At 37.4% G+C, this 25,067-nt stretch overlaps 1 protein-coding gene across 1 annotated transcript in view; it reads right to left on the reverse strand.

The window, feature by feature from the left end:
• Positions 1-453: 453 nt before the first annotated feature.
• The window catches only part of CFAP299 (cilia and flagella associated protein 299), a 649,220-nt gene continuing 624,606 nt past the window's right edge, over positions 454-25,067 (reverse strand). Inside the window, exons 5-6 of the mRNA XM_043906382.1 lie at positions 24,662-24,791; positions 454-693 (exon numbers count right to left, since the gene is read on the reverse strand). Coding sequence (XP_043762317.1) covers positions 598-693; positions 24,662-24,791 — 226 coding nt within the window. The 3' untranslated portion in view covers positions 454-597. The remainder of the gene's footprint in view (positions 694-24,661; positions 24,792-25,067) is intronic.

Consider the following 25,067-nt stretch of genomic DNA (forward strand, 5'->3'; position numbering starts at 1 on the left):
AGATGGTAAAGAATCTGCCTACAATGTAGGAGACCTGGGTTTGATCCCTGGGTCAGGAGGATTCCTGGAGAAGGGAATGGCTACCCACTCCAGTATTCTTGCCTGGAAAATTCCATGGACAGAGGAACCCAGCAGGCTACAGTCCATGAGGACATAGCTGAGTGACTAACATCAAATTCAGTGATTTTAGGAGATAGCACTGCCATGTAGCATAAGGCTTTGACTAATTCTGTTTGGCAATGCTAGGACCTAGAATATTTTTGGACATTTGGAAACGTGGAAAATCTGAGGTACAATGTAAGTACTAATTACTTTATCTTTGAAGAAGCAATACGATGTTCTTCCACGAATTACTGCAATCAGCTTCAGTGTTTGGGGGAAAAAATTAGAAAAACCTCAAAGCAGATTGAGACAATATTAGTACCACAGAAATACAGTCAAGATCATGGTTACCTCTCTAATTTCTTTATCAACTTTTATTATTCTGATTTGCCTTATAGCTACTGGACTCACTTATTATTCTAATTTGCTTTTGATTATAGGAGTCATTTACATTTAGCAAACCATTAGGGAGGGCACTATCTACCACATTTTTAGTTAAGTCTTTCTTCTGGAAACGTGGTCAAAAATGACAACTTGTGTGTAGAGCTCTGTTAGGATCGGGCTTCTAGTAGAGTTGTCACCAGGTTGAGCCTAAAATACACAAATCATGTTGTTAGTCAGGTCAGTCCATGCACATAATTCACATTAAATGAATTTTCTTCTTGCTTCAATGTTGTAGCAAATAGAACTAAGAAAGTTGTATCCATGGAAACATATCCAAGTTTCCCCCCAGATTCTTTTCCCAGGAGTGGTGATAATTCCAATCAGGAGCTCTGAGGCCCTGGTGATGACATTACTGAAAATATCTAGGATCAAAGTGGTGTCGCAGGTTCATACTTGTCTAGACTCTGCTGAACCCCACGGGTCACTAACTCTGCAGAATTCCTAGGGAAGGGCTTTGCACACACAGGTGATTTCAGGGTAACAAGTTAAAAAGGACCCTATCTTGATTTCAAGTTTGTCAAATAAAAATGTCTCAGATTTAGAACTGGTTCAGACTAGTGGAACTAACTACCTGTCCATTGTGGGTTTCATGAATAGCTTCTTACTCGTTTGATAGCTATTTGATTTACATTTTCCCCCCTTTACATTATAATCCATGAAAAAAAGATTTGGTCCTTTTACTTTTATGCAGATATTTTGCCATACTTACAAGGCCCCCAGAGAGACCCTCTGGGAGAAAGTATTCACTAATGTGGTGCTTATAAGAGAGAAAACAGATCCGAAAAGAGCCAGATAGTATCTAGTATTAGTCATTGGGCCTTTCCTGTATTTGATGTACAAAAGAATGAATGATGTTACTTGCTCTCTCTCCTTCTCTTGTAGGAAGAGATGATAAGGATTTAGATCAGGGACTAGAGAGAAGCTTTGATATTACCTTTCCCCCTGGTATTCAATTTCTTGTGCTAGTGAGAAAGAATATATCAGACCCATCTTCTGTTAAAAGAATGAGTAAAATTGTAAAGATGTTGAAACAGGGAAAACAAAAAGAGTGAGCGTCTTGAGTGGCTTACCCATCCACGTTTTATTCTATGTTTGTGCTATTTTATAACTCATTAAGTTGGAGAACACTGATAATAATGCAAAATATTCTTCTCTACAAAGATGCAAACTAATTGTGCTCAGTGGCACACCACTGATTATTGTTTCATCTTGAGACCTGTTTTACATTAATTTGTAAATTAGTGTCAATCTTTCATTTTCCCTATATGTGTTCTGATTTTTGACTTCTTCCTTGAACTGCTTGCAACATCTGACTTGTTCATTGTATAATTTATGAATAGACAAAATTTTTGACACATTCATTTTACATCAGTATGAGAGTCACAATTAAATCCTTTTTAGAAACACCATCTTGTAAATATTTTGAAGCTTCCAATTTGATGCACAGTGGATTCACCTGACAGATGAACAGTTTGAGTAGCTGGAATGTGTCTCTCTTGGGTGACTTGAACTCTATTTCTTGGTTTCCCTTGGTAAATCCCTAGTAGCAACAGAACTGTAACTTTGTTGATCCTCTGTTTCTTCACATATTTTCCTTTTTACTATGTTTCTATTTTGTTTTTGCTTTTGGAACTTTTACAATGAATAAATTATTCCCTCTTGGTGACAATTAACTGTGATTTGGAACTTGATTTTATGGCTTAACCTTTGCGTCTTCTGTAAATAGATAAAGAGATTACTGAGATTTATTCTTTTTTTGAGTAAGAAACAACAGAAAATCTGATTTGCTATTATGGTTTTTTCTTTATTTGTCTACTTGTCTTCTTTGAAGAAATTAAGAATCTCATGCCCATCAGGAAAGAGGACAACATTTTTGATATACGGGCAGGTTACTTTTTTGTGTTTACTCTTGAGTTGTGATTATGTTTAGACTTGAAGCTATAAGATCCCTATGTGTCTCTGTATATATATGTTTAGAATTCATAAAGACCTTTGCATCTTTATGTATGAGTACACAGTATTTTTCTATCTCTGGAGAGAATTAATAAATTAGATTTAGAAGTCTCTAAATTAAAGAAACTCTGTTCTGATTGGCCTGTAGAGCTCTTATGTAAATAAGTTCTTATGTAAGTCAAAGATTTATAAAATTCCAGGAAAATGTGGAAATTAAAGTTTTGATACTTTTTCATTTTTTTTTTCTCTGTTTGTCCATGCAACATGAGAATCTTCCCCAACCAGGGATCAAACCCACGTCCCCCATGTTGGGAGTGCAGAATCTTAACCACTGGACTGCCAGGGAAATCCAGAGTTTGATACTTTTAATGTGCTATGCTTAAAGAGTATTCTCACACAAATGATTTAAAATTTTAAGGTCATACAATTGAGATAAATATTTGGCAAATCAGAGTAGTAATGATTTTGGTTTAACACAAATAGCTTTTCCTCTGATTTATCAGTGTTAGGTATAACATAAACATATATTTTATTACTGCACTTGTGTTTGCTTTTCTTAAGCTTATTGATGCATACTAATAAAATAAGCTAACACTACTTTGACATAATCTGTAATATAATGAGAAATCCATATTCAACAAAATCAAATCATTATTCTGACAACTTTATATCATCAGTAATTTTGTTTTTTACTGTCAACTTGAATATAATTACTCAGATCTTTCAGTAGCATAAAAACTTAGATAGCTATTAGGTTAAATAGCATAAAGAATATTCATATGATATCCAGATAGTTTCTAATCATGATAGAATACTGGAAATTTGATGCCTAATTATTAAACTTAACTTTAAGTTTATATACTTTTGCTTATAGCCAATGAAAAGTTCCTATTTTGGGTCATGTTAGTGAACATGTTCATTTTTTCTCTTTAAAAAGATATGTGTGTGGCTATACAAAGATGCAACATAAACTTCTCTTGTCTGTGAAAATGTCTTTGGAAGAAAGGAATTCGTAGCTATCTACCTCTAATTTTCTCCGTGAAATAGAGTTACTTTGGTTGAAAAATCATAATTAATATGAATGGCTGAGAAGACATCATAAGCAATGTTATTGTTGTTTAGTTGCTGAGTCTTGTCTGACTATTTTGCAATCCCGTGAACTATAGCCCACCAGGCCCCTCTGTCCATGGGATTTCTCAGTCAAGAATACTGGAGTAGGATGCCATTTCCTTTTCCAGAGGATTTTCTCTACCCAGGGATTGAATTTGCGTCTCCTGCATTGGCAGGTGGATTCTTTACCACTGAGCCAACTGGGAAGCCCCATCACAAGCAACAGGGATAGACTAATACCACCGTCTCTTTGCTTTTGTGTTTCAAAGAGAAAATAGTCTTAACCTATAGTGGAGTTGTTTTTTTTAAATTAATTCTTATTGGAGTATAGCTGCTTTAAATTCTGTGTTAGTTTCTTGCTATACAGCAAAATGAATCAGTCATACGTATACATATGGATACATATATATCCAGATCCACTCCTTTTTAGATTTCCTTTCCATTTATAGTGGAGGTTTTATAATAGTGTATAGTACTATATAGTAGTAATTATATATATAGTATATAGGGCTTTCTCTGCTAGCTCAGCTGGTAAAGAATCTGCCTACAATGTAGGAAGTGCCAGCTCGTGTCTTGGGTTGGGAAGATCCCCTGGAGAAGGGCACGGCAACCCACTCCAGTATTCTTGCCTGGAGAATCCCTGTGGACAGAGGAGCCTGGAGAGCTAAGTCCATGGGGTTGCATAGAATCAGACACGACTGAGCAACGAGGCACAGCACAGCACAGTAATTATATATATAGTATCGGGCTTCCCGGGTGGTGCTAGTGGTAAAGAACTCACCTGCCAATGCAGGAGGCATGAGGATCCCTGGGTCAGAAGATCCCCTGGAGAAGGAAATGGCAACCCACTACAGTATTCTTGGCTGGAGAACCCCATGGACAGAGGAGCCTAGAGAGCTACAGTCCATAGGGTCACAAAATGTTAGACAAGACTGAAAGTGATTTAGCACACACATATGTAGTATTAATTGTATATACAATTTTATATATAATTTATAGACTTATGTAGCTATCATGTATATATGTATAAATATAATTTATACAATTTCTATATATTTATAATTTATATATGGTTATATAATTACTACTACATACTGATATAATTATATATAAATAACTACATAATACATATGCAATAGTAGTGCTTTTCAGGCTTTTTTCTTCTTCTATCTCAGAACCCCTGTAAAATCTCGAGTTTTACTGAGAACCACAAAGAATTTTTATGTGAGTTATAACTATCAATATTTACTATATTGGATGGAAGTGGAAATTGAGAAAATTTAAGATGGTGATTCATTTGACCACAGCTATGATGAATACATATTGAAATGTTAACAGAAATAACATCTTAGTGTATATGTATATATATATATATATGTATATGTAAGTTATTTTGAGTTCATGGATCTCCTGAGAATTGTTGTGACATGACAAAGGAAAATGTAAGACAAAATTTGGAAGTAAATTTTACTTGCCTTGGTTTATAGTACTTGATTCTGAAAAGAGTAATGACATGCTAAAATTTCAGTTAAGTTTGCCCTATCTTGATGGGCTTGCTTACTGGTTAATTCCTTTACCTACTATATAAAAGGCTTTTTTTTTTTTTAACCTTCTGTGTAACTGTCTAGGTAGTAAATATTCCAAGTCTTACATGAATAATTTTCTGTGCTTTATGTTGAATTTATTACATTCTTAATTGTTTAAGAAAAAGAAAAAATAAGAAACAAAAGCAAGAAACAAAAATTCCTCATTTATAAGGAGCTAAGGTTCTTTATAGTCATGTTAATGTAGTGTTAATTTATAAATGTTGTATTGTTTTAAATGTTTAAACAGTTAACTCGGTATTGTTTTTGCAGCATCCTGATCCTATCTTAACCAAGTGCCCAAATATCCTCTGATGTTTTTTTTTTTTTCCACTGATTTTTGCCTTCCTATAATTGAATCCTAAGTATAGAAAAAATTAAAGTTTCCAGCTATATTTTACACCCGAAACTATCTTTGAGATTTCTCAGAGGGTCTGGAAAAAAACACAAAGGTTTATTTTTTCACCTTTGAAGAGAGCTGCCAGAAAGAGATAAATTTTTCTGTAGAATTCTGTGGGCAGATTTGCTATTAATAAATCAGAAGGGGTGTTCAGCCTTGCAGAGGTAGGCTTGTATAGGTATATAACGTTATTAATATAAATATTTCAAAAAATTTTGGGGAAGTCCTGGGAGTTATGTCATTGACCTTGCTGTCTTATAATATGGCTTTACCCTCAGGGAGAACACTAATTCCAACTCTTGGGAATATTTCCACCAGATTTTCCTAAATATAGCAGAGTTCTGGTGGTGCTGAACTTGATGATATTAGACAATGGTAGCATGTTACGTGTCATCATTTCAACTATTGGTTTTAAAGATACAATTATTTAGGTCTTACTGCAGACCTTACTAAGCCACTTGCTTGATGTTCCTGGTACAAACAATTATATCTCAGGATTATTTATGTCATATCTCAGTGTTTTTTCTTCTATAAAATTATTTTTATTCACTTTTCTGAATCAATTATAGCATTCACAAACTCCTTCTGAAATAAATTTAATCATTATCCTTAGATGGTTTATCATATTTCTTTATTTGGGGTTGGAGAAGAGGCAGGGAATTTGTTTTGAATGCCACAGAGAGAAGTAATCTTTTCTGTTTTCTGCATTATTTTTATTCTGAACTCTCATCAGACTGTTCGCACTTGAAAATTACTAGTAATAATCATTCACCTATTTTAAGTCCCTCTTATCTACAGATAGTATTGTTTTGGTCTGATGCTTCCCAGAAGTGTCTCATAGTTACAGGTGAGAAACTGTGTCTTCAACTAAGAAGAAAGTCTCAGGATATTGTAGAAAAGAACTGTATCAGGTATGTCGATTACTGACACTTCAAAGCTGAGCTAACATAGATTAGACAGCTTTCAATCTGCACCACCAATGGACTGAGTCAGGATTTCCAGGTTCTGTTTTGGCCAAAAGAGAGGATGGCATAGGACAGCTAACCAAAGATCCACTGGAGCAGGAATCAATTATAACTGGGCTGAATAAACTCTTAAAGAGAGAAATTTTACTGTGGCTATTTGTCTGGAATATTGTTGATATTATTTAATGTTCTATTTTCAGATATCTAATAATCACCCTATCTCCTTTTCATTAAGTAATACGTAACACATACAATTTAGTAAAGTCTGTTTTTGTAATATGAAGCCAAACATTCAAAAATTATTTTAAAATGATAGCTGATTCCCACTTATTCCTCAGTTGTGTCCAACTCTTTGTAGCTGTAAAGTCTATGGAATTCTCCAGGCCAGAATACTGGAGTGGAGAGCCTTTTCCTTCTCCAGGGGACCTTCCCAATCCAGGGATCAAACCCAGGTCTCCCGCATTGCAGGCGGATTCTCTACCAGTTGAGCCACAAGGGAAACCAACTTATTCCTCTAGGATTCAGAACTTTATATTGTCTCCTTACTTTCCATGGCCATTTAGTTATTTGCCTAGGTTCAGTAAGGCTCTGTCATCTATAATTGTACATAACATAATTGTACAAATTGAAAAACCAAAGCCTTGCCTAGAATGTCATCCTTGAATGAAAGCAATGCCTATAAAGTGCTGACCTATTCCTTGACTTAAAAAGTCCAAGAATATTGTATATTATATGCTTGCTCAGTTGCTCATTCATGTCCAATGCCTTGTGACCCCATGGACTGCAGTCCACTAGGCTCCTCTGTCATGGAATTTTCCAGGAGAGAATACTGGAGCAGGTTGCCATTTCCTCCTCCAGGAGATATTCCCGCCTCATGGATTGAGCCCGCGTCTCTTAAGCAGGCAGAATTTTTACCACTGGTGAAGTGAAAGTCGCTCAGTAGTGTCCAATTCTTTGCAACCCCATAGACTATAAAGCTCATGGAATTCTCCAGGCCAGAATACTGGAATGGGTAGCCTTTCCTTTCTCCAGGGAATCTTCCCAACCCAGGGACAGAACCCAGGTCTTTCGCACTGCAGGCGGATTCTTTACCAGCTGAGCCAGGAGGGAAGCCTATAACCACTAGTGCCAGCTGGGAAACACACTATATGTAACTAACTTTAAAATATTTGGGAGACCTAGTGAACAGAGGAATTTACACAAATTTATAGGTATTTCAGGTGAAATATGGTGGAGAGCATTCCTTGGGCTTGGTTTCCTAGCCTCAGGTCAAAAATAATAGAGGGTTTTAAAAATCCAATTTGAGATTTCTTATGAAAATTTCCAAACCCAATTTAATTTAGTATTTGTTCAAAATTGTATGGATTTAGAGTTTACATGGGCAGCTTAAGGTGTCCAAAATGGTAAAATAAGCCTTTTGTTGCATCTTTGTGAAAAATCAGACAGCTCTAATGAGAGCAGCTTTATTTTATAAGAATAAATTTCTTTGAAATTATTATGATAAAAAGAGGAGACGAGGCGCTCAGGGAAAACTGTAAGAGATTTCGAGAGTTACATCTCAAATAGTGGATATCTTGAATGCTCATTTAGATTTTTTCATCTTTGATATTACAACTCTGTAAGTTCTCAAAGTCAGATAATGATTTAAATACTTCATATCTGTATAAATGCAAGTCAGTTGTACTTGGTAGACTGCAACTAACTTTTGCATTGATTTTAGTAGACCAATTGTGCATCTAGTTGTAAATTCATTTCAGAATTTCTTATTTCCTTTATATGTCTCTGCTCTGAATTTTTCTTGGCATCAACAGTAATAGCTACCAGTTTGTCATTAATTAATGAGTTAAAAATCTTTGACACATTCAGTTGAGTAAAAAATATATACACATTCTATCTGAGAATCATGATTCTACTTTCTTTTAAAAATTGTTCCTTAACAATAGATAACAAAAGTGCTAGAAATAATCTCACATATACAGCAACAGCGACAAACATTGCAGTTGGTTGAAGAAATTTGGCACTTAGAAAACTGACTTCAAATTCACAGGCATGTAAGGAGCTGCTATTAGTAAAAGACTTCTGCCTGAAGTCACTACTAGGTCCTAGGAGAGATGGGACTCCAAGCCAAATATAAAATATAAGTAAAACAATGCAATCCCTATCAAGCTACCAACGGTATTTTTCACAGAACTAGACCAAAGAATTTCACAATTTGTATGGAAATACAAAAAACCTCGAATAGCCAAAGTAATTTTGAGAAAGAAGAATGGAACTGGAGGAATCAACCTGCCTGACTTCAGACTCTACTACAAAGCCACAGTCATCAAGACAGTATGGTACTGGCACAAAGACAGAAATATAGATCAATGGAACAGAATAGAAAGCCCAGAGATAAATCCACGAACCTATGGACACCTTATCTTCGACAAAGGAGGCAAGGATATACAATGGAAAAAAGACAACCTCTTTAACAAGTGGTGCTGGGAAAGCTGGTCAACCACTTGTAAAAGAATGAAACTAGAACACTTTCTAACACCATACACAAAAATAAACTCAAAATGGATTAAAGATCTAAATGTAAGACCAGAAACTATAAAACTCCTAGAGGAGAACATAGGCAAAACACTCTCCGACATAAATCACAGCAAGATCCTCTATGACCCACCTCCCAGAATATTGGAAATAAAAGCAAAACTAAACAAATGGGACCTAATGAAACTTAAAAGCTTTTGCACCACAAAGGAAACTATAAGTAAGGTGAAAAGACAGCCCTCAGATTGGGAGAAATTAATAGCAAATGAAGAAACAGACAAAGGATTAATCTCAAAAATATACAAGCAACTCCTGCAGCTCAATTCCAGAAAAATAAATGACCCAATCAAAAAATGGGCCAAAGAACTAAACAGACATTTCTCCAAAGAAGACATACAGATGGCTAACAAACACATGAAAAGATGCTCAACATCACTCATTATTAGAGAAATGCAAATCAAAACCACAATGAGGTACCATTACTCGCCAGTCAGGATGGCTGCTATCCAAAAGTCTACAAGCAATAAATGCTGGAGAGGGTGTGGAGAAAAGGGAACCCTCTTACACTGTTGGTGGGAATGCAAACTAGTACAGCCGCTATGGAAAACAGTGTGGAGATTTCTTAAAAAACTGGAAATAGAACTGCCATATGACCCAGCAATCCCACTTCTGGGCATACACACTGAGGAAACCAGATCTGAAAGAGACACGTGCACCCCAATGTTCATCACAGCACTGTTTATAATAGCCAGGACATGGAAGCAACCTAGATGCCCATCAGCAGATGAATGGATAAGGAAGCTGTGGTACATATACACCATGGAATATTACTCAGCCATTAAAAAGAATTCATTTGAACCAGTCCTAATGAGATGGATGAAGCTGGAGCCCATTATACAGAGTGAAGTAAGCCAGAAAGATAAAGAACATTACAGCATACTAACACATATATATGGAATTTAGAAAGAAGGTAACGATAACCCTATATGCAAAACGGAAAAAGAGACACAGAAATACAGAACAGACTTTTGAACTCTGTGGGAGAATGTGAGGGTGGGATATTTCAAAAGAACAGCATGTATACTATCTATGGTGAAACAGATCACCAGCCCAGGTGGGATGCATGAGACAAGTGCTCGGGCCTGGTGCACTGGGAAGACCCAGAGGAATCGGGTGGAGAGGGAGGTGGGAGGGGGGATCGGGATTGGGAATACATGTAAATCCATGGCTGATTCATATCAATGTATGACAAAACCCAGTGGGAAAAAAAAATATATATATATATATATATAAGTAAAACAAGATATTGGGATATCACCTGTTAAAAATTACTGAAAAAGAATAATTGACTGAACAAAGTAAAAAGACTCTAACCTTATTCTATAAAACCTGAGAAAAATTGTAGGTTTTAATGTATAAAGGAAACAAAAAAACTTTATATAAAAGACACTATCAGTAAAATATTGCCCAGCCTTAGTATGGGAATCTTTTTGAACATAGTAACAATGGGAAGAAATCAGAATGGGACAATAGTTTGGACTATACAAAAATTTAAAATTTGTATGCCAAAAACATTATAATTGTTAAGATAGATATAAAAATTGTAATGTATCTTTAAAATATGACAGCCAAAGGTTTTCTACCTTTTATATATAGAATACTTTAAATTTAATTAAAAAAAACCACTCAAACTCCATCAAAAATTATGTAGAGGGCAATAACTAATACAGGAGAAGAAATATACTAACACGCATGTGAAAGAAATGTTCACTCCTGACAACAATCTAAAGTGAAAATTAAAGTGACCTCTAATAAATTTTAACTATAAGATGAACAAAGTTTCAAAAGAATGCAAAATAGAGCATGGTTTTTGGCAGCTTTAAATAGTTCAGGTATAACTGTAAATTGATATGGTCTAACTGCAAAGTGATTTGACAATATCTCTCTAAAGTTTTACAATGTATGTATCTTTTGACTAAGCAATTTCCTTTTTAGGAGTCCATCTTAAAGAAAGACATCAGAAACTTGGTTATAGAGAGTTGTTATTTAAACCTAGGGAGAAAAACAGAAACCAACCTAAGTGTCCATGAGTGGGAAATTCTTACATAAAAGACGTGTGCTTTATAGGATGGAGTGAAGTGTTAATCACTCAGTAGTGTCTGACTCTTTGCACCTTGGGGCCTGCAGCCCACCAGGCTCCTCTGTCCATGGAATTTTCCACGCAAGAATACTGGAGTGGGTAGCCTTTCCCTTCTCCAGGGAATCTTCTCAACCCAGGGATCAAACCTGGGTCTCCCAAATTGCAGGAGGATTATTTACATCTGAGTCACCAGAGAAGCCCCTTATAGGACATTATTTACACTGTTTAATGGCTTGATTTTTCCATTTGATAGTGTAAACAAACATCTATCCATACTAACACAACAAATTGAGTAAATATAGCTTTAACTCATTTTTAGCCAAGGCTTCCCTGGTGGCTCAGCTGGTAAAGAATCTGCCCGCAATGCGGGAGATCTGGGTTCGATCCCTGGGTTGGGAAGATCCCATGGAGAAGGGAAAGGCTACCCACTCTAGTATTCTGGCCCAGAGAATTCCACGGACTGTAAAGTCCATGGGGAGGCAAAGAGTTGGACATGACTGAGCAACTTTCACTTTCCCTGGTGGCTCAGTGGTAAAGAATCTGCCTGCCACTGCAGGAGATGCAAATTTGATTCTTACGTTGGGAAGATCCCCTGGAGGAAGAAATGGCAACCCCCTCCAGTACTTCTGTCTGGGAAATCCCATGGACAGAGAAGCCTGGTGGGCTTCAGTCCATGGGTCACAAAACAGTTGGACATGACCTAGTGACTAAACAACAACAACAACAATATTACTTCACTGCTCTGATGTATCATAAGCTATTTAATTATTGTCACCAGTCATGGACATAGGGATTATTTCCATTTTTAATCTACTGCAATTAGTTTTTTACTTTTTAACAACTACTCCTTTTACTAGTTTTAACAATCACTACTTTTTAACAACCTTCACTTTTCTAAATTGGTACAGCACCAGGAAGCAATATCTGTTTACCTAGCCCAATTCAGTAGCGCATTAAACACATTCTCTCATTTAATCATCACAACAACCTTGTGTAAAATAGTTGTTTTTAATAGATTTAACAGATGAGAAAACGGAGGTAGAGAAGTGGTCCAGAGGAGTTAAGGAATTTACCTTAATCACAAAGCTGATAAAAGTTTAACTCCAACTCATTTTCCCTATTGCCCCTCTTAAACAGCTTTTCTCTGCCTGAGTCCTAGGAGGTGTTCCCCAGCCTTTCCCACCTATCCTGTTCTTTTTCTAGTTCCTCTGAACTGCTCTCAGGCATTTTGGAGAGTCCTAGGTCCTCAGGTCTCAAGTGGAATTCATTAAAAGGCTTAGGCAGGTTTCTGAATATCCTAAAAATATTTTTATATTACTCTGTGTATGCCAGCACGTGTGCATTTTCTTTTCTGAGCAAATCTACAAAATGTGTCAGAGTTTTAAAATAAGTTGTGTTTCCTAAAAGGTTAAGAGTCTAGTCTCTGGAGCAGCCTCATGTGCTTGTGAGGTAGTGTTCTGGGTTACCAAGTTGGGGCTTGCCATTTGTTTCTTTGTCTTATCATGATTATTTCACTCTTGCTTCAGCTTTTTTGAGGCGATATACATCATCAAGGCCACTAATATGTACGCTGAAGCTCTCCCACTAGCAATAACCATTGAGAGGTTATCAGCATGAGGTTTTTCTCTCTTGCCAGGAGGCTTGATCACTGTTCATGCTATTGTGTTCCATGTTCCAACATATTTCAATATCCCTCAACCTGCTTTGGGATTTCAGTGCCTCAGAAACTGTAAGCATCTACTGGGGTGGTGAATTATTAAATAGTCATGAGACTTGACTACTTGTTTAGCTGTTAAGACTGAGAAGAAATCATGCTCTCTTTGAATAAGCAATAATTCCTTGGCTGTGGTCTTGACCAACAGAGACTATGCCCGACTCCTGTGTTTCTAGCACCTGCCTCTCTGGCATTAGTTATCAGGTCTTTGAAACCATGAAGGAAACAATTATTTTGTTCCTATTTAATCCTTTCATTCAGCTAGGAAAGGAAATGTTCCATTCTTTTCATAGTCCTTGTACTGATTTGTAACACATTTTGTAAAAAAAGTGAGCATGAATTGGGGCTAGAGCTCTCTTCCTCAAATTTTTCCATTCTCACTTCTCTTTTGGTCTGTATTACTTTGGCTCATTTGAAAAGGCTCTGATGCTGGGAAAGATTGAGGGCAGGAGGAGAAGGGGACGACAGAGGATGAGATGGTTGGATGGCATCACCGACTCAATGGACATGGGTTTGGGTGGACTCTGGGAGTTGGTGATGGACAGGGAGGCCTAGCGTGCTGTGGTTCATGGGGTCGCAGAGAGTTGGACGTGACTGAGCAACTGAACTGAACTGACTTTTGGCATAATGTTTGATCAGGCTGTCCTTCTAATAATAATATATATATATATAATTTTAAATTATATATTTAATTTTTGTCTTTCTTCCAGCTCACCTTTTCTGTGCCACGCCTTGTGTATGAGTTCATAAGTATTGGACACTTAACAACAACGTGCTTATCTCCAGGGGTTGTTTCATAACACTGCATATAAAATTAAAATCAGTTTTCCAGGTCAAAAAGAGGGCATAGCATTTAAGTTTTAGGAGTTTTAATTCATAAAAGCTAATCTCTGTTGTGTAATTTTTAATGTATTCCTCAAGGCCATTGATTTTAGCAGCAGTTTGTTAAGTAAATACTTAATTTATATGTGGTAGACTTTCAGTTCAGGTATACCAGGTGATTGCCCAAGGGGAGAAAACATTTAAAAGCTTCTGAGTATGTGGGTGTTTTAGGGCTATAATCAACCAAACATTCAGTAATTTGGGCAGCAAAACCAGAAAACTGGCAAGGCCTCAGCTCTACTTAATAACTGCGACTGTGCCACAGTCAAAAAGCACTACGTACAAGACGCCTCTGAGGAAAACCCAGGAGCCAAAAAAGTGGCTCTGGTCACTCAGTAAGTGTCCCCTGCCCCGTTAACTCAGGTTGTGTGGGGGTGAGAGAACAGTGTTGGAGACTTTCAAGAAAGAAACCATGGCTTCTCTTAAGTCTATTCTGTTCAGTATGTGTTTTTCTTGACAATGTCCAATAGGAAATATACGTGGGCCCTGTAAAAGACACCCTGTAAAACTGAGGACCTTCACTGGGAGGGTGGAGCTTCAAGAGAATAAATTCAAACCATCTGCAGAAAGGATGTAGGAATGTTAGGGGCCCCCATTTTGAGAAGAGAAGTTTCCAGCCTATGACGGGCTCCATCTGATTTTAACATAGTCAGTGAATTGGGAAGCAGCATTAGGAGGCAATTAACACCTTTCCTACTAATATAGCAAGTGTCTGGGTGGAGGGTGGCTTGGGAGGAGTGGAGCAGAGGGGCAGGAACTGTGAGGAGGTATTGCTGCAATGGTCCTCTAAATCAAGCAAACAAACAATTCACTCCCCCAAAGAACAAAAACATACGTTGTCATTAGAAGTAATTTTTAATTTTAAACCTTGTTCACCTAGATATTCTTTTGCTTATAGAAAAAGAAAGTAAAATTTGACTTCCTGTTTTTTTGTGTTTTTTTGGCATCTGTATCAGACAATAATGACTATACATTTACTTTTTAAACATAATAAAATACCAAGAACCTAACACCTTGTCCTTGCCCTGGACACCTAGAATCAGCACTCCAAAGCAGGAAAGGACTCCCAGGGTTAACTCACCTACCAAGGAGAGAAAAGTACCAGAGTCAATTACTCAGGCAATTTTCAACTAAAAATAGCATCAGCGCTACATATGTTTCAAGTGTCTAAGATCCTAAAATATTTTAAAGTTAACCTCAAAAGTTTCCAGGATTATTTTTGGCTTTCCTATTCTTTGGCAAATATTTAATATTCAGTTTATTCATTCCATAGATGTTTACTAAGCACCTACCATATACTAGCACTGGAGATACAATGGCAAAATGACCAAAAATGGTTTCTGCCCCACATTTCTGTGTATGCTTCACAAGTCTTTGTCACATATGTTTCATGTGAGCCCCTGGACTGACCTGCCTGACAAAATGATTCTTGGTGAGGCCATGATAGCAAGAATGGGTATCGTCATCCTCATTCTATCATGATCCAAGTTAGGAAGGAAAAATGGCTGCAATTTATCAATGAAAGTATCTCTTGAGGTCATTGGTATTGTGGTGGAAGTTAATCCAGAAGCCTTTGGTGTGTGGTCTGTACTTTCTAGTTGGTTTGTGCAATCTCAGAAATATGTAATTTACACTACATAAAATTAAGACTGTTGATTTATAACTTGCTTTAGAAGAATGAAGTTTAACTACCTTATGGACATATGAAAAGGTGTGCACATGCTAAGTTGCTTCATTGTGTCCAACTCTTTGTGACCCTATGGACTTTCCTCCTCCAGGGGATCTTCCCAACACAAGGACTGAACCTGTGTCTCTTATGTTCCCTGTATAGAGAAACAACGAGTTGAGTCGAGTTTAGTCACTCAGTCGTGTTTGACTATTTGCGACCCCATGGACTGCAGCACAGCGCCAGGCCTCCCTGTCCATCACCAACTCCCAGAGCTGACTCAAACTCATGACCATTGAGTCAGTCATGCCATCCAGTCATCTCATTCTCTGTCGTCCCCTTCTCCTCCCACCATCGATCTTTCCCAGCATCAGGGTCCTTTCCAATGAGTCAGTTCTTCACATCAGGTGGCCAAACTATTGGAGTTTCATCTTCAGCATCAGCTCTTCCAGTGAATATTCAGGACTGATCTCCTTTAGGATTGACTGGTTGGATCTCCTTGCAGTCCAAGGGACTCTCAAGAATCTTTTCCAACACCACAGTTCAAAAGCATCAATTCTTTGGCACTTAGCTTTCTTTATAGCCCAACTCTCACATCCATACATGACTACTGGAAAAACCATGGCTTTGACTAAATGGACCTTTGTTGGCAAAGTAATGTCTCTGCTTTTTAATATGCTGTCTACGTTGGTCATAACTTTCCTTCCAAGGAGTAAGTGTCTTAATTTCATGGCTGCAATCACCATCTCCAGTGATTTTGGAGCCCCCCAAAATAAAGTCTGTCACTGTTTCCATTGTTTCCCCATCTATTTGTCAAGAAGTGATGGGACCAGATGCCATGATCCTAGTTTTCTGAATGTTGAGCTTTAAGCCAACTTTTTCACTCTCCTCTTTCACTTTCATCAAGAGGCCCTTTAGTTCTTCTTCGCTTTCTGCCATAAGGGTGGTATCATCTGCATATCTGAGGTTATTGATATTTTTCCTGGCAATCTTCATTCCAGGTTGTGCTTCATCCAGTCCAGCATTTCTCATGATGTACTTTGCATATAAGTTAAATAAGCAGGGTGACAATATACAGCCTTGACGTACTCCTATCCCGATGTGAAACCAGTCTGTTGTTCCATGTACAGTTCTAACTGTTGCTTCTTGACCTGCATAAAGATTTCTCAGGAGGCAGGTAAGGTGGTATGGTATTCCCATCTTTTTCAGAATTTTCCACAGTTTATTGTGATCCACATTGTCAAAGTCTTTGGCATAGTCAATAAAGCAGAAACAGATGTTTTTCTAGGAGTCTCTCACTTTTTTGATGATCCAACAGATGTTGGCAATTTGATCTCTGGTTCCTCTGCCTTTTCTAAATCCAGCTTGAACATCTGGAAGTTCATGGTTCATGTACTGTTGAAGCCTGGCTTGGAGAATTTTGAGCATTACTTTACTAGCGTGTGAGATGAGTACAACTGTGTGGTAGTTTGAGCATTCTTTGGCATTGCCTTTCTTTGGGATTGGAATGAAAACTGACCTTTTCTAGTCCTGTGGCCACTGCTGAGTTTTCCAAATTTACTGGCACTGAAACAATAGCTAATAAAATATCACTTTGCTAAAGAGCTTGTATCAATTCAGCTAATCTTTAAGCTTACCAGAAGAGACATTTGAAAATACTCCTGGGCATATATCTGTAACTGGAAAAGGTATATGTACCCTAGTGTTCATTGCAGCACTATTTATAATAGTTAAGACATGGAAGCAAGCTTAATATCCATCAACTGATGAATGGATAAAGAAGATGTGGTACATATATCAGTCAGTTCAGTTATGTCCCCCTCTTTGCGACCCCATGGACTGCAGCACAGTCCATGATGGCCTCCCTGTCCATCACCAACTCATGTCCATCAAGTTGGTGATGCTACCCAACTATCTCATCCTCTGTTGTCCCCTTCTCCTTCTGCCTTCAATCTTTCCCAGCATCAGGGTCTTTTCCAATGAGTCAGTTCTTCGCATCAGGTGGCCAAAGTATATATATATTGTGTATACAATATATATACATATACATGTTGTATATACATGTATACAATAGAATATTACTCGGCCATAAAAAATAATGAAATACTGCCATTTACAGCAACATGGATGGACCTAGAGATTACAACATATTAAGCGCAGTAAGTCAGACAAAGACAGATATCACATTATATCACTTATATGTGAAATATAAAACAAAAAAACGATACAAACACATTTATTTACAAAACAGAAATAGACTCACGGACATATAAAACAAACTTTTGGTTACCAAAGAGGAAAGGTGGGGCGGGGGATAAATTAGGAATTTGGGAGTAACAGATACACATATATTACATATAAAATAGATAAACAACAAGGACATATTGTATAGCAAAGGGAACTATAGTCAGTGTTTTGAAATAACCTGTATAGGAAAAGAATCTGAAAAAGAAAAAAATTATATATTTTTGTATAACTGAATCACTTTTCTATACACCCTAAACTAATACAACATTGTAAATCAACCATGCTTCAGTAAAATAAATTTTTTTTTTAAAAAATGGGGATTCCTGGGCCTTGCCACAGACAGATGCAGTTTAAATCTCTAGGAAGATGAAGCCTAGGGCTCCCCTGACAGACTGGTGTGAGGAGAGAGGAAGGGGAAATGCTATCTAGTCGAGGAAAGTCGAGGAAATTGCTACTAGTCAAGTCCTGGTGGGCTGGATGTAGATGAAGGGCTCTTGTGATAACAGTTTGCATTCCAGCATAGCTCATTTTTATGTTTGAACAATTGTGATTTTCCAGCAGAGCTCCTGGATTGCGGAGCTCCTGTTGCATAGTGAAGAATATCGATATGTAAGGAAATAAGAAATACATCTGCTAAATCAGTGCACAGTCTGCATTACACATGACTTCCAAGTTCAGTGACACTCAGGGTGAACCAGAAAGGTTTATGTTATAATAGTGTCTTCTGTTTCAATTTACTATGTCTAATTTGGGGTGCCTCAGTGGGTAAAGAATCTACCTGCAGTGCAGGAAACACAGGAGACATGGGTTCAGTCCCTGTGTTGGGAAGATCCCCTGGAGGAGGAAATGGCAACCAACTCCAACATTCTTGCCTAGAGAATTCCATGGACAGAGGAGCCTAGCGGGTTACAGTCCACAGGGTCTCAAAGAGTCAGACACGACTGAGCGACTAAGCACATAAACACACATGTCTAATAAAAATTACGCATCTTTAACATCTTTTAACATATTTTTTTATTTGCTTGTTTTGTTATTAGCCGTTTATCAAGCAACTATATTTAAATACACTCGATTAGACATAAAATAAAGGGACAGAAAGGAGCCTTGTGACACGCCGTGCTAAGTTTATTCAGTCGTGTGCAACCCTTTGTGACCCCATAGATTGTAGCCTGTGTGGCTCCCCTGTCCATGTGATTCTCCAGGCAAGAATAGTGAAGTGGACTGCCATTTCCTTCTCCAGAGGATCTTCCTGACCCAGGGATTGAAGCCGTGTCCCTTCAGTCTCCTGCACTGGTAGGTGTGTTCTTTACCACTAGCACCACCTGGGAAACCCTAATTTCATATTTTTCATACAATTGATTTTCTTTTTTTTTTTTTTTGCACACCATTGGAATTTAGCCAGCAGAAAAATAATCTCCTTTCAGGATGGCTTAATCATTTTCATACTCAGAAATTTTGATTCTAAGTCTTGATACAAATGGTACAGATTTTCGTTGAACTGTACAGAACGGCAAAAACTTACTAGATTTGACTTCCACTCTTGGACTTCAAGTTTCTCCCAAAACTTCTCTGCTATTTCTCTCCTTTCCCGCACCATGGTCTCAACCCTGCTTGCACTTAAGACTTTACTTGGGAACTTTTAAAAAGAATGGATGTCCAAGCAGGCCTTCCACCCACACCAATTAAACTAAAATTTTTGCTGATGAGGCCAGGCATCAAATACTATAAAGCGTTCTGGGTAATTCTGATGTCTGGTCAATGCTGAGAATGACTCTTGCCGAAAGGAGCCCCTCTCCCTTCTCACGCAGTCTCATGCCCCGTGCTTCCACACCTTTCTGTGTGAAGTTCCTGCCTACCAGAACACCCTTTCTGCTCAGGTTCTCATGTTTTCATCACGCCCGTCTTTCAAAATCTGGTTCAGATGCTGTTTCTTTCATTAGCTTGTTTCTGAATGCTTTGTGACGTGAAAGTCACTCAGTCGTGTCTGACTCTCTGCAACCCCATGGACTATACAGTGCATGGAATTCTCCAGGCCAGAATACCAGAGTGGGTAGCCTTTCCCTTCTCCAGGGGATCTTCCCAACCCAGGAATCGAACCCAAGTCTCCCGCAATCCAGGCAGATTCTTTACCAGCTGAGCCACAAGGGAAGCCCTTTGAATGCTTTAGGTCCAAAGTAATCTCTGCCTCCTTTGATTTCTTAGAGCATTTTCTTCCCTCTCAGGTCACTTTCCAGCAGCTTGCCATTTCTGTGCATACTGTATTTTTGCACCCACCCACCCATCAGTTAACCTGTAAGCTTTTTCAGGGAAAGAAAGCCAACTTTCTGATTCACTTTTTGTACCTCATCACAGTGCCAGTAAACACAGGAAGAGGAGGATGGAAGGAAAAATAAAGAGGTGACAAACGGATTTAAATGACACCCATCCAGCTTATCCTTTTCTCTACTCATATCCAGCATTAGAACTCTCTCTCTCTTTCTCTTTCCTAAGTGTTGGAGTAAAGTGACATTTCTCAACTACTTTTTCTACATGGATATTTTCTTTAAGTTTTGTCTTTTCTTTGATGATAAGGTAATTGCAATATTAAAAGCGCAACTCAGAAACATTTGAACTACAGTGGGACCCCTAGTTCTAGTTCTCTTTGATTGTTATAGTCTCATCTTCTCCAGTCTTTCTCCTTAGTCTGTCCTAATTTATACTCTCTAATCTTCTTAAAACATACCTGCATCCTGTTATTTCCCTGCACAAGAGCCTGGGCATATTTCCCTATTTCCCATCAAGTCTAGTCCAAGGTCCTCACCAGTTCTGCATTCAAGGCTTTTCATGATCTTTTCATGCTTAATTCCCATTCTACTCTTTCTCCAGACCAATTCAGCAGCTTAACTTTAACTATTTAGGTCTTCCTTTCCTTTGTTTTACACCCATCAACCTTATCTTTGCTAAGAGGTTTCATTCTTGGTATCATCTCCATCTCTATGAGTTCAATTCCTAATCATTCTTCAATTTCAATTGAAAGATTACTTCCACCATTATTCCTTAACAATCTCCAATGCTCTCCCTGCCCTAGATCGAAAGTCATCTCTCCACTGACTCCCCAAAGCATTTCTATTTTTTTGCAGCATATCACTTTCCTCCTTAGGTCGCCCTTATATTCTTTACATGCCTGTTTTCTTAAAAATCCTGCAAGCACTTAAAGGGCAAGTGTTGAACTCATATGCTCATCTTTATGCTCCCTATGGTGTCTCATATTTAAGTTTAAGTTTCATCACTAGTTTCTGCTAATAACGAAGTCTGTGACCCTGAGCAAGTCATTTAACCTGTTTGTGTCAATTTGTTCATAAATCAAAAACATATTCTAACAGTCTGAATTTGAGATGGCTTAAATTACATATTCCTGGGACTGCACAAGAACACTTGGAAGCACATACTAAAATAAAGATTCCTGCATAACTTCAACAAAGCCTAAAATTATGGCCACACTACTGGCTGTTTCCACCAATAAGTTCCTATAATCACTTTTTTCTGACTTACTTGGATCAATACAGAGTGGTGTGACTGTGCCCTTTCTGGCTGTTACTGCTACCTCAAACATCAGTGACATAATATACTCCTCACCTTTTTGTTAACATATAGAATTGTATTTGTGTTTGGAGGGAATCATACATTCAATCATTTATTCCATAAATATTTATTGAGTATCTATTAACCAGAAATTTTTCCAGGTGATGGGTTCTGTTCTCACATTAGTAAATAGAAGAGGGGAGGGGAAGGGAAAGAAAAAAAAACTGGTCTAAGTATGGAAGTTTTCTTCCTATTTTAACTATTCTAAACAATCTCTCATTAGTAGATTATGAAACTTTTAGACCACGTATGTTAGGCTAAGATTCAAAGCAAACTCTTTCATGGTTAATGTTTCCTAAAAGCTAAAAGGAAAATTCCTTTTTTTTTTTTTCATTTGTGCAGATGATGCAGGGGAGTGAGTACAAAGTGTGTCCGCTCAATCCTTCTAAAGATAATACACTGGAAACATTTTGGTGGGTGTGAATCACTCAGACAAGCATTCTTCACTCAGAAATAGAAACTGGCCTTATTTGTTCCAGATGTTATACAGCTGCAGGGAAGTTAAAGCCAGTGGTCCTGTTTTCAATGCAACCAAACTCTTATTGCATTTGGAATTTCTTAACCAATGAACTCATGTTACTTGTTCTAAGACCTGCACGATTTTCTTTTTTTCCAGTTTTTCCATTTACAAACAACTCTGTTTCAAGGGAACTACACTTCAGAATTAATGAGTCTACATCTGTGTTGTACAAAGGAAACACATCCTGTTTACCACTGTTTCCACCTTTCATTTATCTCAACCTCTTTAATTTCAGGCGTAAAACATCTCAAAGAGAGTGTTTGAAGTAAAAGAAAAGGAGAGTTGAGTTGTATGGTTCTTAATATTTTATAGCTCTTTAAAGATGGAATGATGAGATGTTCATCTTAGGAAGAATTTCAAGCAGAATCATTAGGGAGGATATTGAGTATAAAGATGTAACTCAAATTGCTGTTTGTAGTTTGAAAAACTTGACTTATTAGCTTATTTCTTAACTTGCCTGTAGGTCTGTAAGAGCTGCTGTGTTGATGCATGAAATATAAAATTTACCCTCTTTGAAGAGGGTAAATAAGTTAAGAAATTAAGTAGGTGATATACATACTAATTTTATATTTAGTCCATAAAAATGAAAATATATGCATTCTATTTTGTTTGAGAACATTTGTGTCTGCGACACAGAGTACCAGATCTTGAGATTATTGTTTTTATAGAGAAGATTTTTTCAAATTGTGGTTCATGGACAATCTTCAGCAGAATCACACTGGTAGCTTTATGAAAATATGTATTTCTAGGCCCAGTTGAGTTAGAATCTCTGCAAATTGGGCCTGTGGAGCTAGAGGGACTCCAGAGATCGGAAAACAACAACAAAGTCTCATCTTCCAGCTGTGAACAGCAAAGCCTAAAGAAGTTAAGTGAATTTCTCAAAACCATGAAGCCAGTTAATAATAAAGTAAAGGCCTAAAATTTTGTTTATTAATGCTAAGACCAACATTCTTTTCCAGTTAGTTTTTATCCTTCAAAAAGATTTAAAAAAATAAAATTTAAAGGAACATTTAGGGGCTTCCTAGGTGTCTGGATGGTAAAGAATCCACCTGCCAATGCAGGGGACACAGGAGATGGGAGTTCAAGACCAGGGTCGGGAAGATCCCCTGGAAGAGGAAATGGCAACCCATTACAGTATTTTTGCCTGAAAAATTCCATGGACCGAGGAGCCTGGTGGGCTAGAGCTGTAAAGGGTTGGATGCTACTGAGCAACTGTGCAAGTACCCAAATATCACTGGATGTCTCACTTAACAATTCTTTTATATAATATATTTTATGAAAGTATTAGTTGCTCAGTTGTGCCCAACTCTTTGCAACTCCATGAACTGCAGCCTGCCAGGGTCCTCTGTCCACGGAATTCTCCAGGCAAGAATATTGGAGTGGGTAGCCACTCCTTTCTCCAGGGGATCTTCCCAACCCAGGGATTGAACCCAGGTCTCCTGAATTGCAGGCAGATTCTTTTACTGTCTGAGCCACCAGGATGACCAATATACTTTATGAGTGTATAATATAACATACAATAATATATTTCTGTTATTAATTATCCAAATCCTTATTCTCCAAGATTTTGGAAGTACCTTTCCTTCAGATTCATCATGAATCTTTTGAGTTATAATTAAAATCTTCCAGGAAAAAGAGGAAAATGTTATGTTTCATGGATTATTGATTAAGTCTTTGAAATTTCATGATTGATTATCGTGGAAATGAGTGTTTATTAATTAAAGCTATTTAAACCATTCAAATAGCAGTTTGGATTCAGTAATGATTCTTCAAAGACATACACAAAAACTATAATTGATGGCGTACATTCTTGGTATATGTACATGGCATAGGTTAAAATTGAGCCTTAAAATAGTCTGTGTGATGCCATTCAAAACTGATTCAAAAACTTGTTCCACACATATTAATAATGCTATTAATCATTTTATATGTTTTCTTATGTATGTAGTTTAGCCTACACAAAGGAAAAGACTCTGTGAATGCTATTTATTAAGTTTTCTATAATTTGCCTCAAGTGATAGTGTGCTGACACTCATTTGGGGCTTCCCGGGTAGCTCAGATGGTAAAGAATCTGCCTGCAATGTGGGAGACCTGGGTTCAGTCCCCGGGATGGGAAGATCCCCTGGAGAAGGGAATGGATTCCCACTCCAGTGTTCTTGCCTGGGAAATCCTATGGACAGAGGAGCCTGGCAGGCTACAATCCATGGGGTGGCAAAGAGTCAGACAAGACTGAGCAACTTTCATTTTCACTTTCTGACACCCACTTATGAGTAAAGAGGCATTACCAGAGACAAGATGTGCACATATACTTCACTGCTATTCATAAGTCAACGCTCCTAAATGCATTAAAGACAATATTGTTTTCAGTGTTAGTCACATATAAAAAAGGGATATTAGAATTTTGGGTATGTATGTGAGATGAGAGCCTCTCCTCTGTAAATGACTCATCACCGAATTCAGTGACTAGACTCCACAGAATCACAGCAAAAAATGGATATGAAGTCCACTGGTTCTCTGACCTAATTCTGCTGCCAGGCAAAGAGGAGTGTTCCCACATGTGAGTTCCATTTAAATCCCCCCCAAATTCTTCCCTGTTGATTTCTGATAATTCATTAAATTTTGAAGTTTTTTTCTTTCTTTAAGGATAGTAGACGCTTGTTTCCACATAGCTTTTCATTTATAAATTAAAAAAAAACTTAAGGTCAATTGTTTAATAATTTTTGAGTGATGGTAGAGATACAATAAAATATGATGAGATTCATAAATGTAAAAGCAGATGTACCTTAGGGTCCACATTGAGAATTTTTCTGTCTCTTTTGTATTTGAAAAGTAAGCCTTCTGGATTATCGGCAATCACTTGGTAGTTGGGAGTTGAATTCCAAACAGCAATATGACTGTCCCAGTTGTAAAAACTATAAAAATAAATATTTATTAGGAATTAATATGCATAGTGAATTAAATGGACAAATATATTCCAGACAATATTTGGGGAAGTTCAGCTTTAAGATAAATGGATAAGATCACAGTCTGTAGAACCACGCAGACCACAGGTGTGATTAAAATTCTTGCAGAAAAGATTAGACTGGGTTCTGAATCATTTAGATACATATTTATGACTATTTTGCATGATTTCCTGGTTTGAACACTCTAAGATCTAGGGCCTATTCCAGTATTATATTCCCAGGAAG

Source organism: Cervus elaphus, chromosome 6, assembly GCF_910594005.1.
Source record: "Cervus elaphus chromosome 6, mCerEla1.1, whole genome shotgun sequence".
Classification (NCBI taxonomy): domain Eukaryota; kingdom Metazoa; phylum Chordata; class Mammalia; order Artiodactyla; family Cervidae; genus Cervus; species Cervus elaphus.